The 16,508-nt window shown below is 36.6% G+C and overlaps 2 protein-coding genes across 2 annotated transcripts in view; one reads left to right on the top strand and one right to left on the bottom strand.

Annotated features, from left to right (window-relative positions):
* Positions 1-4,899, top strand: part of JMJD6 (Bifunctional arginine demethylase and lysyl-hydroxylase PSR) — a 442,994-nt gene extending 438,095 nt beyond the window's left edge. The window contains exon 8 of the mRNA XM_090386671.1: positions 4,806-4,899. Within this exon, the coding sequence (XP_090242797.1) occupies positions 4,806-4,809 (4 nt within the window). The 3' untranslated portion in view covers positions 4,810-4,899. The remainder of the gene's footprint in view (positions 1-4,805) is intronic.
* LOC150077362 (GTP-binding protein 6) overlaps positions 1-16,508 on the bottom strand; it is a 300,778-nt gene that overhangs the window by 60,306 nt on the left and 223,964 nt on the right. The window contains exon 8 of the mRNA XM_090386669.1: positions 11,306-11,461. Within this exon, the coding sequence (XP_090242795.1) occupies positions 11,306-11,461 (156 nt within the window). The remainder of the gene's footprint in view (positions 1-11,305; positions 11,462-16,508) is intronic.

Raw genomic sequence — 16,508 nt, 5'->3', positions numbered from 1 at the left:
TAGTCTAAATTTGTTCGCAGCTTGAGGCTCTAGCCCTAATAATGATAAATGGCTGGAAGTCAAGAGAAGAATAAATTTTGGATGGATAGCATTCAGGAAATATAGTCTCATTCTGAAGAGCAATATCCCAGTTTATCTGAAACGTAAAATAATTTTTTTTTTTTTTTTTTTATGAAAACCCCAAACACGAAAGGTATCAAAACCTATAGTACTTAGTACCGTGCATGGGTTGAAGGAGAAATATGGGGGGAGGGGGATACCGGAAACTTTGCTCTAGAGACTAAACATGGGTTTCACCACTTCAAGCCTCCAAAATGAGCCAATGTATACTCCTAACAATGACTTATGGAAGTGAAACTTGGGCACTCACCAAAAGAATGGAAGAGAAGCTGAGAACTACACAGAGAAGAATGGAACAAATTATTTTGGGAATCAGACTGTTAGATAAGAAGAGAAACACATGGATTTGGAAGCAAACTCAAGTAAAGGACATTCTTATCAAAACTAATGAACTAAAATGGTCTTGGGCAGGACACATAGCTCGAAGACATGATGACAGATGGACTAAATAACAGAATGGTACCCAAGAGGAGTTAGAAGAAATCCTGGAAGACAAAGGCGGAGATGGATAGATGAAATTCGTGAGTTTATGGGAAGTAAATGGATGGCCAGTGCTCAAAACAGAAGGAACTGGAAAGTTGCTGGACATCCTTCATCCTGCAGTGGATTGAAAATGGCTGATGATGATGAGTTTGTTAAGGGAAAGTCTTGTCTGACAAATTGGATAGGATATTATGATGTGGTTACAAAGGAAATGGATGCAAAAGATAATGTTGATATCATACATTTGGATTTCAGGAAAGCTTTTGACACTGTTGCGCATGGAAGACTATTGTACAAATTGGAGCAGAATGGTATTAAGGGTAAGTTGCTACAATGGGTAAAAGGATGGTTAAGTGGGAGAAGACAGAGGGTGGTAATCAATAGGTGCTGCTCTTCTTGGACTAATGTAATTAGTGGAGTCCCACAGGTTTCGGTGTTCGGTCCTCTGTTGTTTTGTATATTTATCAATGATATTGATGAAGGTATATCAGGCTTAATGTCGAAGTTTGCAGATGATACAAAGGTTGGCAGGGTTGTTAATGACAGTAATGGCAGTGTGCTACCGCAACAGGATCTAGATAATCTGGGCAGATGGGCTAAGAAGTGGCAACTGAAGTTTAACCTTGACAAATGCAAAGTATTGCATATGGATAGAAATAACCCCAGAGAAATGTACCAACTGTGTGGTACTACACTTAAGGTGGTAGAAAAGGAAAAAGGCCTGGGATCAATTTTTCAGTCAGATATGAAGTTTTCTGAGCAATGCAGACAGGTTGCCAGGGTGGGTCATGGGGTTTTGTCAATGATATATAGGAATTTTGCTAGCAGGGAAAAGGAGGTGATTGTCCCTCTGTATAAGGCAATGGTTAGACCACACCTTGAGTACTGCATACAGGTCTGGAGGCCTCATTTTAGGAAGCATGTAGATTTGCTTGAGCATGTACAGAGAAGGGCAACAAGATTGGTGAGGGGAATGAAGGGATCCTCTTACCAAGAGAGGCTTAAGTTCTGCAAATTGCAGTGGCTGGAGACTAGGCACCTGCACGGTGATCTGATTGAGTTGTATAAGGCCTTGAATGGGGTGAGCACGCTGAATTCTGATGGGATCCTTCCACTTGTTCAGATTACGAACCTAAGGGAGCATAAATTCAAATTAAGAAAAGACAGATGTAGAATAGATGTGTGGAAATTTGGCTTAAGCTAGCAGATGGTTAATTGCTGGAACAAACTTCCATCTGTCGTTGTGCAAGTTGATAGGTTAAATACATTTATGGAGGAACTGCACAGGCATTTGGGAGGAATGGTGTGATTTTTTTTTTTTTTTTTTCTGATGCTGCATAAGCTCATACACTTCCTTTCTTGCATCACATGCCGCTACTACTACTATTTATAAATACAGAAAACAACAATGGACCCAGCACTGAACCCTGAGGGTCTCCACTAATAACATTAGTCCATGATGAGCAGTGTCCATTGATTACCTCTCATTCATTACACTCTGTCTTCTGCCCTCAACCATCCCTTTATCCATAGCAGCAATTTGCCTCCAATGCCACACTGCTCCAATTTGTGCAGCAGTCTTCCATGTGCAACAGTATCAAAAGCCTTTCTAAGATTCAAATATATAATATTAAAGTTATTCCCTGCATCCAGTTCTTTTGTAACTGCATCCAATCAAATTGGTCAGGCAAGGCTGTCCCTTAACAAAACCATGCTCTATCCGAGCTATAACTGAAGTCTTGTCTAGATGATCCTGCAGTGCTTCTTTAACCAGTGCCTCCATTAATTTTCCTGGAACAGAAGTTAATCTCACAGGTCTATAATTACTTTTGACAGCCTTTGATCCTCCTTTGTGAATTGGGGTCACATTTGCACATGTTCAGTCTATGGGTACCTCCCCTGAGTCCAAAGAACCTCTCATAATTATGACTAAGGGTTTTCTTACTTCCTTTGCTACCTGCTTTAATATAACTGGATTGATCCCATCCGCCCCAGCAGCCTTTTTTATGTTTATCCTCAACAATTTCTCCTCCACTTTCTTCTCAGTTATTACAAAATTATCTAGCCAGAGTTTAAAATTATCTTGCCAGAGTTTAATTCACATCTGGCATTCCCCTTCCTGAATAACTCCTCATGTGTGAATGTAGATGCAAAATACTTGTTTAGTTTGTTAGCCGCCTGAGCAGGATCATCAACTGTTAAACCATCAATATCCAGTGGACCAATCTGTTTCATCCCTTTACTTCTAGAGTTTACATAGGTAAAGAACTCTTTTCTGTCTTTCTTTGCATCCTTTGCCAAGGATTTCTTATAATCTGCCTTTGCCTGCCTAATCTCCTTTGTGACTTCGTTACAGACCAGCTTATATCTATCATATGCTTCCATATCACACATTAATTTATATGTATCCCATGAATTTTTCTTCTCTGCCATATGTCTCAATAGTTCATCTGACATCCATTTAGGCCTAAAATGTGAACAATATTTCTTAGTTGGTATGTAAAGCCTAGTAGCTTCCAAGATAAATTCTTTGAATGCTTCCCATTTGAATTTGCTGTTGCTAACATCAGTTTGTCCCACTGTATAGAATTTATATACTGTCTCAGACTATCGTAGTCGCCTTTACGAAAGCAAAAACCCTTCCCTTTACCCTTGATGGTAGTTACCTCTTTCAGTAAATCCCACTTCAGCACACTGTGATCCCTGCCACCTAGTGGTTCCTTTATCTACAGATTCTTAATGCATGAAGAATTACTACTGATAATCAGATCAAGAGTATTAATCCCTCTAGTTGCCTCCCGAACATGCTGATGTAGAAAACAATCATCCAATAAATCCACAAAAGCCTTGCTAGTATGTGAGTGACCAACCCACAAATTCCAATCAATATCTGGGAAATTAAAATCCCCCATTATAAGACTCCCTGAGTTACTGTCCCGCTCTATTTCCCTGTACAGTTTCTTATTATACTCATCAGAGTCATTATGCCTCTAGCACACTCCTACTCTCAATTTTGATCTACCAATGCTTATGTCACCCGAAACTGACTCGACACTGCACTCTCCAGCGATGTCGACTGGTTTCAATTCCTTGGATTTTATGCATTTCTTAACTAATAGCATAACCCCTCTTCCCTTCCTATCCTTTCTGTACACATTGTACTCCCCAAATTCCAGTTCTGCATTCCTTATATCTGTGTGACACAACAATATCTGCCATTGATATTTTGAACAATACCTCAAATTAATCAAATTTATTTACCAAACTTCTAACACTGGTGTACACAAAAGTATACATGCACCTGTTCCTATTCTTAGCTACCCTAACACAACCCATGTGTTTCCTTGTACCGCAATGACTCCCAACAGTCTCTGAAATATCCTGCATCTTGTTTTCCAGGCTGGTGCTCATTCCAATAAAAGCAGTGCAAGAATCACTTTCACCTCTGCCAGTGTCTACTGTTAATCTATTACTCCTTGTATCCTCCCAAGCTAGGAGTTTTCTGACCCACCTAGCACTGCCTCGATAGCATCAGTAAATATTCTTGCACCCTTTCTATTTAAGTGTACCCCATCCATGTAGAAGCAGTCTCTCCTGTTAACAAGTACAGACCAGGCTGAAAAAATCTACCCCTTGAGCCTTGCGCAATCTTTCTAGCGCCGAATTGATCGATAAGGCTCTCGTCATATACTCCCTCCTATTGTGTCTGTGCAGAATTGCAGACACTTTCAAATTCAGTCCTAATTCATGGTTGTTGTTGTTGTCATTTGTTTTTAGAAGCATTAGCAACTAAAACCATATTGCTCCGGGGATTTGCGGTGATAATTCCATGACCTTTCTGCATCCTCCGTATTTGGTGGTCACGGGCTTGAACCCGGTCTAATCAAGAAGCATGTGTTACGCACTGCCACCTAATTCACGGCTTTTTTTCATCAATGTGATGTCGGGGTGCATTTTATATCGCGGAGTAAATCACCTGCAGTTTATAAAAGGTTCTGTAAATGCCAATGGATACCTTGCTGTATTGGAAGGCAAATTGCTGCCAACCATTAGAGACCATTTCAACCTGCCAAGTAACTTCATCTTTCAGGATGACTCTGCTCCTTGTCATTAGGCAAAAAGTGTAAGTAGGCACTTCTGTAGTTACTTAACTTCATTTCTGCATTAGAGGTTCGACAATAATATGTTTACATTTGTTACAGGTGAAAAAATGGTTGGAAGAATGGTCCATTGCAACTGTTAGCTGGCCAGGAAACAGCCCGGACCTGAATACTATAAAGAACTGTTGGCATCACGTGGAATCTGCAGTTGCCAGAAAGAAACTAAAGACCCTTCGTGAACTTCAGGAAGCCATAACTAGTGTTTGGAACCACGAACTATCATTTATTTATCTTCCGAAATTGATCTTGTCAATGCCTCGTCGGGATGCTGCTGTCATCAGGACCAGAGGCGGTTCAACTAAATATTAGTTTGACCATGGTGAACTTTGTTTTCCATTTAAAATGATAAACTGAATAAAACTGAGGACTCATGATAACATTTGAGCCATAATTGTCGTGTTTACCAAAATTGTATAAAGGTTGCAAATGCTCATGTTGGAATAGTTTGAGAGCACCAGTCAAATATTACTTAGCTTTGCCCATTAATTGGCAAACTACCTTCCTAACTATTAATAAATATCTTTTGTTTATATTTCTATTTGTGATGCTAGTCATTAATGTAACATACCATTGCAAAAAGGGTTAGAAACGAAATTCCTAGGTGATGCACTTTCTTTGAACACCAGTGTATATATATATATATATATATATATAGATATATATAATATGTAGAAAGTGTGAAGAAGATTTTTGTTTAATCCTACGGTATACACGAGAAGTGAATTTGACATAAATGATAAGAAATGTAGCGATATATGTTAGAATGAAGTGACCAAGTAAGATATATGATAAAGACACTGATAGTTGGCAAAAACTTAAAATAAGAAATGAAATGGCGACCCAAAATAAGGCTACATTGCAGTGTGTTTTTGACCATTTCAGTGTCTTCGTCAGAGGCCATCCATCGAAATTATGAGAAAGATGGCAATGTTCTTGCTTCTGTTTCCAACATGTTCTGTATGCTATGGTGCACGTGTGCTGTAGACACGTGTTAAGAACGAAATTTGAAATTTTGGGGCAAGAATACGGTCTAATAAATTGTGCCAATAAATGTAATTATATTATGTAGGGCATACAGATCATGGATCACCTTACAGAAGCAAGTAAAATGAATTAAAAAAAAAACTGAAGTAATGATATCAGAATGTAGTAGTCAAGAAGAAAGGAACTTACCGTTAACCTTGTAAGACTGATAATTACCAAATGACCAAGATGGTGGCATGCCAGTATCTTTATGTATAAGTACGCTAGCGGTTCCCAGTGTTAGAAAATGGTGTAAAAAAAAATTGCATGGTATGGTGTCTGTAGGCTAGTTGGATGTATAAATTGAAATGAATATGTGGTGATGAACACTGTTAAATATATGGTGCCCAAACTGCCCAGGATAGTTGAGAGATATAATAGCTCATAAAGTAGCAGTGAAAAGTAGCTAAACTTTGTTAAGGCTAAAAATAGATCGGGTAAAGTAAGAAGGTAGTATCCTGCATATTGCGTTCGATAAACTAATGGCTCACAGGACATAAGAAGTAGGGACAAGTAAAGCAGAAAGATGAATGAAGTAGAGGTAAGCTGTTCAACTCGGGGAGTTCGGGTTTGCAAACCCGTTCCTATAATTAGGACCCTGAATGAAAGTCTGGGAGTGAGTACATGTATTTAAGGTCAGTTGTGTGAGTGAAAAAATTATGATAGATAGATAATGAAATGAAAATTAAAAATTAAATTAAATTATATACATGGTTAATACAGTGTTAGGCCAATTGGTGGGTACAGGTTTTCTAAGCTGTAAGAGGCCTAGTGTATTGTATATGGGTTTTTGTCATCAATTATTGCTGATTTTGTTGTCTATATTGATGTCACATAGTTTTTTATGTTTAATGATGTTGAGAGCTTTACAGAAGTGGTAGCGAAGATATGCTGTAGGAAAAAGGTTTGTCAGTTTTTTGTATAGTATCTTGATGTTATTGATGGTTATTTCCTTATTGTTGCAGATGGTTGCTATCCTGATGTGTTGCACTAGTATAACATTGGCATGCACTCCTCTATATATTCTGGAATGCCACTGTGTGAGGTTGACTATATTAAAATTGAATGCATCACATTTGTTGTACAGGTTGATTGTTTATCACTGTAATTTCAAGATCCAGGAAATAGGCTGTAATATCATTGTTGTTTGTTTTCGCTAGTTTGAGTTCATTGGGGTATAAGTGTCCATATTCCTTGATGAAGTTTGGGCAGTTAATAACTATGAGGTCATCTATATATCTGTAGAAATTAAGCTCCTGTGGAAATGAGTTTTCAGACAAATATAGGTATAGGTTTGCTATTATACATGAAACATAATAGCAAACCTATATCTATATTGCTATTATGCAGGAACACCTATGGGAAGTCCAGCTTCATGCATAATAGCAAACCTATATCTATATTGGTCTGAAAACTCATTTCCACAGAGCTTAACTTCTTCAGATATATAGATGACCTCATAGTTATTAACTTCCCAAACTTCATCAAGGAATATGAGTTCACTGGGGTAAAAGTGTCCAAACTAGCGAAAACGAAAATGATATTACACCCTATTTTCTGGATCTTGATGTATATAATTTAATTTTCATTTCGTTATCTATCCATCATAATTTTCTCACTCACACAACTGACCTTAAATACATGTACTCACTCCCAGACCTTTGTTCAGGGTCTTAACTATAGGAACAGGTTTGCAACCCCGAACTACCTGAGCCCAACTACTTACCTCTACTTCATTCATCTTTCTGCTTTACTTGTCCCTATTTCTTGTGTCCTGTGAGCCATTAGTTTATCGAACGCAATATGCGGGATACTACCTTCTTACTTTACCCAATCTATTTTTAACCTTAACAAAGTTTAGCTACTTTTCACCGCTACTTTGTGAGCTATTATATCTCTCAACTATCCTGGGCAGTTTGGGAACCATGTATTTAACAGCATTCATCACCACATATTGCATTTCAATTTATACATCCAACTAGCCTACAGACACCACACCATGCAATTTTTTTTTTTTTTTTTCACACCATGAACCACTAGCGTACTTATACATAAATATACTGGCACACCGCCATCTTGGTCATTTGGTATTTTCAGTCTTACAAGGTAACGGTAAGTTCCTTTCTTCTTGACTATTCCTACATTCCGATATCATTACTTCAGTTTTTTTTCAATTCTTTTTACTTGCTTCTGTAAGGTCATCCATGATCTTTATGCCCTACATAATATAATTACATTTATTGGCACAATTTAGACCGTATTCTTGCCGCAAAATTTCAAATTTCATTCCCATGCACCATAGCATACAGAAGCGAGAACATTGCCATCTTTCTCATAATTTTGATGGATGGCCTCTAATGAAGACACTGAAATTGTGAAAAACACTGCAATGTAGTCTTATTTTTGGTCGCCTTTTCATTTCTTATTTTAAGTTTTTGCCAACTATCGGTCTCTTTTTCATATATCTTACTTGGTCACGTCATCCTAACATATATCGCTACATTTCTAATCCTTTTCGTCGAATTCACTTCTCATGTATACCATAGATTCAATAGGATTAAACAAAAATATTCTCCACACTTTTCTACATACGATATATATAGACATTATGGCTGTAGGGTATGTTTTGGTAATGCAGTGTCCCTGATCCATAATCAACATTATCTTCCCTCTATGATTACTTAGCTTCTTAATACTATTATTCTTTTATTATATATATATATATATATATATATAAAAAAAACTTTAAAGAAGGCAGGAAAATTGAACATTTTCAGACTGACCACCAGAGGATATGGAAGTGAGGTACAATGATATTTAATCTGATACATACCCATAGGGCTTTGAATCTTCTATCACAATTTGCTGTGATATGCATAAACCACCCTGTTTATTTAAAATTAAGTACATATATTCAAAAAAAAAAAAATACACACTCATTATTCCAAATTATTCACCAAGTAATTACCTAAAGCTAATCTAGCAAAACTTGGATGGAGATTACAGAAATGGGTATGTATAATGTATTCCTCTATACTATATATACATCTTTGAGGAAGTATACATCTGCTACTTCCTCAAAGTCCATGAAGAAGTAGCAGATGTATGGCAATAAAGAAGAATGTTAATTTTCACTAACTTTCGCTAATTTTCCCCAATTTCTCCAGTATTCTCTAATTCTCCAACTTTCTCTAAAAGGCTCTAATCTTCTTTAAATTTACATTAATTTTGTTGTTTTTATAAGTATCTATGTTATATATTTATATATAAGGCTATACCAGGGCTAGATAACTAATGGGTTGGTTGGGTTACTACAAACCTGATGCTCCCAAGTAGTACCATAATTTTAAAAAGTAATAATGTATAAATAAGTTAAGTACATATATAACTCGTGCAAGTATAATGTCTAATTGTCACTGTACAATAGCATTAATGTAGGAACTTATACCCTCATTTACGCTATTTGAAAATTTAATATTTAAATCTAATTGTCATTAGACATAATTCCAATATATATATATTAGTCTGTAATCAAATTACAACTAAGGTTAGGAAGCTAAGGCAGATTAGGAGAACTCTCTGGCAAAGAATGCAAAGAACTGCAGCAAAGACTTCTATGCTTATATTAACAGTAGAAGGAAGGGGTTAATGATTCATATTTGGCCATTTCGTGTCAATGGGTTAACTTGTGATGACCCTGCTCAGGTTGTCTGAACAGGTACTTTGCATCTACATTCACATATGTGGAATGCTTTAGGGAAGAGGATGCCAGAAGTTTTTCAAAATCTAACTGGACAGATAAACAATTTTGTGTTGACTGAAAGGAAAGCTGAGGAGAAATTGTTGAAGCTAAACAAAGAAAAAAAAAAGTTGCCTGCATTAGATAGAATCTGTCCAATTTATCAAGGTAGGAAGCAAAGGAGATAAGAAAATCCTTAAACATATGAGAACATCTCTGGATTCTTGGGAGATTCCTCTGAATTGAAGATGTACGAATGTATCCCTATTTCACAAAGGGGATCATAGCTGACATGAGTAATTACAGACCTGTTAATTTAATGTCTGTACCCAGGAAAATAATGAAATCACTGGTTAAAGAAGTCATGCAGGACCATCTAGACAGAAATGCAATTATACTGCAGTCACAGCACAGATTTGTTAAGAGACAGTCTTGTCTGACCAATCTGATTGAATACTATGATGCAGTAACCAAAGAAATGGTTGAAAAAAATAATTTTGATACTTCAATTTGAGGAAGGCTTTTGATACTGTTGCACATAAAAGACTGCTGTATAAATTTGAGCAATTTGGCATTATGGGCAAGTTACTTCTATGGATAAAGGCATGACTGAGTGGTTATCAATGGGCACTTCTCTTCTTGTAACGATGTTATTAGTGGAGTCCCCCAAGGTTCAGTGCTGGGCCCATTGTTGGTTTCAATATTTATTAATGATACTGATGAAAGTATATCAGGCTTAATGTCCAAGTTTGCAGATGATACAAAAAATCGGCAGGGTGGTTATTGATAGTGATTAGGGTGAGCAACTGCAACAAGATCTAGGAAAATGAGGTTGAAGGTGTGTGAAATAGCAGTTAAAGTTTAACATTGACAAAATACAGGTATTGTATATGGGTAGCAGTAATCACAGACTAAAATATCAACGTGGTACTATACTCAGGTTAGTGCAAAATGGCTGCTAGGACAGCTCAAGGGGTTTTGTCGATGATATACAAAAATTTTGCTAGCAGGGATAAGGTGATTATCTCTTTGTACAAGGCCATGGTTGGGCTGCATCTTAAGTACTGCAGGTCTAGAAGCCTCACTTTAGGAAGGATGTTAATCTGCTGGAATGGATGGAGGAAGCATGCTCTTACCAAGAAAGGCTTCAGTTCTCAAATTGCAACATTTGGAAACTAGGCACCTGTGGGAAGATCTGACGGTGGTTAAAGGCCTTGAATGGATTGGAAAAGCTAATTATTGATGATATTCTTTCTTTCTTTTACCAAGACTACACACATCAGGGCATAAATTCAAATTGAGGAAGGATGGTTTCAGGATAGCTGCATGGAAGTTTGCCTCCCATCAATGGTTCTGGAAGTGGGTGATTTTAATAATTTCAGTGAGGAACTGGACAAATTCTTGAGGGTATGGATGGGTAAAAGATATAGGTTTTTTTTTTGTTATTTTATTTTATTTTATTTTTTTTTTGTTTTTTGGCTGATGGTTTATAAGCTTGCTTTTTTGCATTATTTGCACCCCCCCCCCCTAGAAGTACTAAGTCACAGGACTCAATTATTCAGCCTTTAAGTTAAAAGTATTGTATATGTATTTCAAATAATTCATACTGAAATGCATATAACACCCTTCCACCGTGTGAAAGAATATTCAATGTACACCATTACAAGCTATTCCTAGTATACAAAATCACAACATCATTAAAATATAATATTCTTCTAATTTCTTTACTTATCATTCTTAGTCTTTTTCTCACTTCCAAAATTAATAATGCTTTACTTACCTTGCTTCTCTTCCTCCAGATGCAACTCTGTACACATGGATCAAACGTCCTGTATTTTGTATCAACTTTTTCTCTATTTCATGAATTAATTCTCCAAGACCAGTGTAATTAATAGCTGATACAAGATGGATATCTTTTAAATAACCTATATCCAAACTAAAAATATAAAAATATATACCTGGTAAACATGGAACAATAAAAATTTAAATAACTTTTTCGTATACATTCAATTATTTAATATATATTCAATTCATGTACATATTCAAGAGTGTAATCATCATCCACTGGTGCAGCACTGATTATCTACTATGAACCTAAGTCAGTATGTGACCTGTCCACACAACGTAACTGATTCACTAAGTGGAACCAAAAAAAAAAAAAAAATAAATAAATAAATAAAATTAAGTAACCCCTTCAGTGGTGACTTAAAATTAACTTTTTGTGCCCCAGAGGGTAAATTTTGTATTTAACAAAATACAATTTACAATTTTGACATTCCAGTGCATTAAAAAGTTTTATTGGTAATGTACAATTCTAGAAAATTGTCACTGTGCTACAAACATTGTGAAATGAAATTAAAAAAAAAAAAATCTTGTTAACAATCCAGCACGATCACTAGGTCATAGGATTGTCAACAAGAATGTTCAAAGTCCTATAATGAATACAGTTAAGGATAGTATTCATTATTATTTTGACAATGGACTTGTGGACTTGAACCATCGTCCACTAAATGTGTGTGCATTACTGCACTCTCATGCTTTGGCATGATACACCTCAAAACAACCTTCTGGATGCAGACGAATGCCACACTTATTTTTCTATTTTTTTTCCCTCCTTCCTGGACACACAAATGGCACACTCAGTTTCGAAACATCTTTGAAGTTGGTGGAATATGAGCAGGCAAGTGCCTTTCTATGAGAAGAGATAGATATCAATCTCTGTCACCTTCCTCCCTGTAAAGGTGTCTCCTTTTCATACTTCTCTAAAAAACCATTTAATTCCAGGAGGGATTCCTCTTGCCCACTACTTTTCTCAAATATAAATTGTGCATTTACTATTACAATGACCACTGGGCAGGCAAAAGAAAAGTTTCTTGTACCACCTGACACTTTTCTGAGGCACTCATATGGTTCGAATTTTTTGATGTAACCGGTCTACTCCTCCCACAAATTATACTCAGTTACATTACAGCATCTGGCATATGATGCAAAAAGCTTACACACATTTCCCATTTCAGCTATCCATTATTCTTTGAATTTATTTAAGCTATCAACTTCCACAATGGCAGATGGAAGTTTATTCCAGAAATCCACCACTTGCTAGCTAAAGGAAAATTTCTGCACATCTATTTTGGAACTGTCTTTCCTCAATTTCAATCTATGCCCCCACAAGAGTGTAAATCTAAGCAACCTCAATCGGATCACCTTGCAGGTGCCTAGTCTCCAGATGCAGAAATTTGCAGGATTTAAGCCTTTTTTGGTAAGAGCACCATTTTGTTCCCCTCACCAATCTTGTTGCCCTTCTGTACTCATTCTAGCAGCTCTACATCCATCCTAATTGAGGCCTACAGTGCTTTATGCAGTACTCAAGGTGTGGCCTGAGCATTACAAAGGGATAACACCTCCCCTTTTCTCTCTTTTTTTTTTTTTTTTTTTTTTAATGAAAACCCCAAACATGAGAAGTATTAGAACCTATAACACTTAGTACCGTGCATGGACTGAAGGTTGAGAAGATAAAAGAAGGTACTTGTTAACATTAGACTTCATTTCTGTAGATTGGAATTTTCAGGAAATATGTATGAAGGAACATTGTTCCAGAAAATGGAAGTTAAATGAATAAATAATGATGAAGAAAAGTTGGTTCTATGAGTTTGAAGATGGGCATTAAAGAATGTTAACTGGCTGCAAGACACATTCAGACCACATTGGAAGAAGGAAGGGGAATTATAGAGGTTAACTCAGAACAGTACCCATAGAAGTATCTATAGAAAATGCATACAGCAAAAATAGAATGTCTATGAGACAAAGAGTGTAGAGGCTCTGTTAGAAATGAGTCATTAATCAACCTAACTGCCCTATTTTGAATGGAATCTAGAAGCATGATAAAAGTTTTGGGGGCATTGCCCAAGATGTGGGAACAATATTCTATGGTAGGGCAAATTTGAAATATGTACAGAGTGAACAGCTCTTTGGAAGGAAAGTAATGTTCTCAAACTTTCTGAGCACAGTTATAGATGTGAAGTATCACATCTATAATTGTGCAGTTTCTTATTTTTAATATGTTCAGACTCATGCAATGTAAAATAACATGTGAAAATACCTGAACCAATGACTCATAATAATCTGATACCAAGAATGCGGTCAGTGAACACTGCATTCCCTTTGTCAAAAATACCCCAAATATTTTCTCTAATTATTTACATTAATAATACAGATCAAATAGTAATAGATATCTAATAGTAAAAAAAAAAATCGTTCTAAATACATTTTTAATATTTGCAATGGAAATCTTACATAAGTGATTACATCGTCCACAATGCCCCTGGTAAATTATGGCACCTCCCCAGGGTGTCAAGACACACAGTTTGAGAACTGCTGCCCTAGAGAAATCCTCGTGTGTGAATGCAGATAAAAAAAAATACTCATTCAGTTTGTCAGCAGAATCATAAACAATCGAAACATCGATATCAAGTGAACCAACCTCATGTTTCAAGGGTTTAGTAAAGAACTCCTGGGTGGTTTTCTTTGCATCCTTTCCCAAAGATTTCTCATAATATGCCTTCACTTGCCTAACCTCCTTTGTGACTTGACTACAGACTATATCTAGCTTATATCTACCATAGGCTTCTGTGTCACCTGATAATTTATATGCATCCCATGCATTTTTCTTCTCTGCAATTAGTCTCATTAGTTCATCTGACATCCATTTTGGCCTGAACCTTCAACAGTATTTCTTAGTTGGTAGGAAAAGCCTAGTAGCTTCCCAGATTAATTCCTTGAATGCTTCCCATTTAGAATTTGCTGTTGGTAACATTATCAATGGGTTCCACTGCGTAGAATTAAAAATACTGTCTGACCACCATATTCACTTTTTTGAAAGCAAAAGCCCTTCCCCCTTTACCCCTGATGGTAGTTACATCTTTAATTAAATCCCACATCAGTACATTGTGACTGCTGCCACTCAGTGTTTCCTTTATCTGCAAATTCTTAATGCATGAATAATTACTGGTGATAATCAGATCAATAGTATTACTCCCTCTCAGATCAACAGTATTACTCCCTCTTTACCTCTCGAACATATTGCTGTAGAAATCAGCCATCCAATAAATCCACAAAAGCCTTGCTAGTTTGTGACTGACCAACCTACAAGTTCCAGTCACTATCTGGAAGGTTAAATCTCCCATTACTACTTTCTTCACTTGAGCAGACCAGTTCATTGGCATTTCCTTTATTTGTAGATGCACTAGCTACAAATCTATGTTACAGCAGTTCTTGAAATAGGTAATAAGGTAATGTAGCCTTTACCTATTAGTTATGGACAAACCATAAGTTTCATAACTGATGCATTGGTGACAGGGTTCTGTGCACAACCCCTTCTTGTTTCTCTTTCCTTTGACCAGTGTTATATGAAAAAGTTTAATACATCCTGCTGATTAGGCTATCTCAAGAGCCACTAAGTAGAACTTGTTACTTAAAAACTGGGTTTTTTTTGCAACTTTTAATTTAAAATTAGTAGTATAGTTATTATTTGTGATTCTCTGATTAATTTAATAAATCTATTTGTTACTTATCCTTTGGAAATGCTTAAGGATACCAATCGACTTCTGCTGCCTTTGTGTTGGGTCGACAAGAACATAATAGAATGATAATACAGGAGATTTTCCAGTCCGCTTTGTAGCAGAGTAATCAGTATCAGAAGAGGCATATAAACTATAATTTAGGGAAAAAAAACATGTTTTTAATAACATGAATTCATGACACAATATTATCATTAGTAAAAGCTTCTGATGCAAGAAAGCAAGCTTATACAGCATCAGCCAAAAAAAAAAAAAAAATTCCCATTTCACCCATCCATTCGCTCCAAAAGTTTGTTTCAGCAATCAACCACCAGCTAAAGGCAAATTTCTGCACATCTGTTATTCTACTACTTTCCTCGATTTGAATTTATGCCACCTCAAGTGTGTAAGCTGAGCAAGAGAAAGAACCCATCAGCAAAAGCAATTCATATCAGATATTCCTGTCTCTTTAATACAGTCATTTGCTACTACTCTTGAAGATGCACTCCAGGCTGTATGTTAACATTTTTTTTTTGTTGTTATTGTTGTTTTGTTTTTTCTTTAATCAATTCAGTTTTGCATGATTGATAATTTTGTCTGAGTAATCCCCCAGGGGCTGAAATCTGGTGAGTATGGGCTTGGCACACCCAGGGTCTTGAGCTGGAAATCATCATTCTTCTCTTTCTTGGTGATTCCTTTCTACTTTTTTTCTCTCTCTCTCAGGGTAATAGGGAAATTTTTTTTTGGCCAGTGCAGCATAAGCCTCAGACTTCCTTGCACCATATGGCTATTAATAATAATAATAATAATAATAATAATAATGAGCTTGCTCAAACCATTCAAGCCCTTATACACCTCAATCAGATCACCTCGCAATTGCCTAGTCACTGCAATTTTGTTCCAGTCACCAAACTCGCTACCTTTTTCTGCACTCATTCCAGCAGCTCTACATTCTTCCTAAAATTAGATAGTATGAATCAGAGCTGTAATACTCAATATGCTCTACGTTGATAATAATATTAGTAAATTAATAAGAGGAGTTTACATTAGCATTAGCATTAGTAGAGGCATTTGATGCAAGAAAGCAAGCTTATGCAGCATCAGCCAAAAAAAAAAAAAAAAAACCCACTTCCACTTCACCCCTCTGTTCGTTCAAAATACCTGTCCAGCTGAGCCTTAAACTTATTTAGGCTATCAACCTCCACCACAAGGGATGGCAGTCTGTTCCACCAACCAACCACCCGCTGGCTAAAGGCAAATTTCCGCACGTCTATCCTACATCTGTCTTTCCTCAATTTGAATTTATGCCCTCTCAGGTGATTTTTCTGAGCTAGAGGAAGAATCCCATCAGCATTGAGCATGCTTAAACCATTCAAGGCTTTATACACCTCTATCAGATCACCTCGCTGGTGCCTAGTCTCCAGACAC

Source organism: Mastigoproctus giganteus, chromosome 12, assembly GCF_048544385.1.
Source record: "Mastigoproctus giganteus isolate SK-2022 chromosome 12, ASM4854438v1, whole genome shotgun sequence".
Taxonomy (NCBI): domain Eukaryota; kingdom Metazoa; phylum Arthropoda; class Arachnida; order Uropygi; family Thelyphonidae; genus Mastigoproctus; species Mastigoproctus giganteus.
This window is presented reverse-complemented; position numbering and strand designations above follow the sequence as displayed.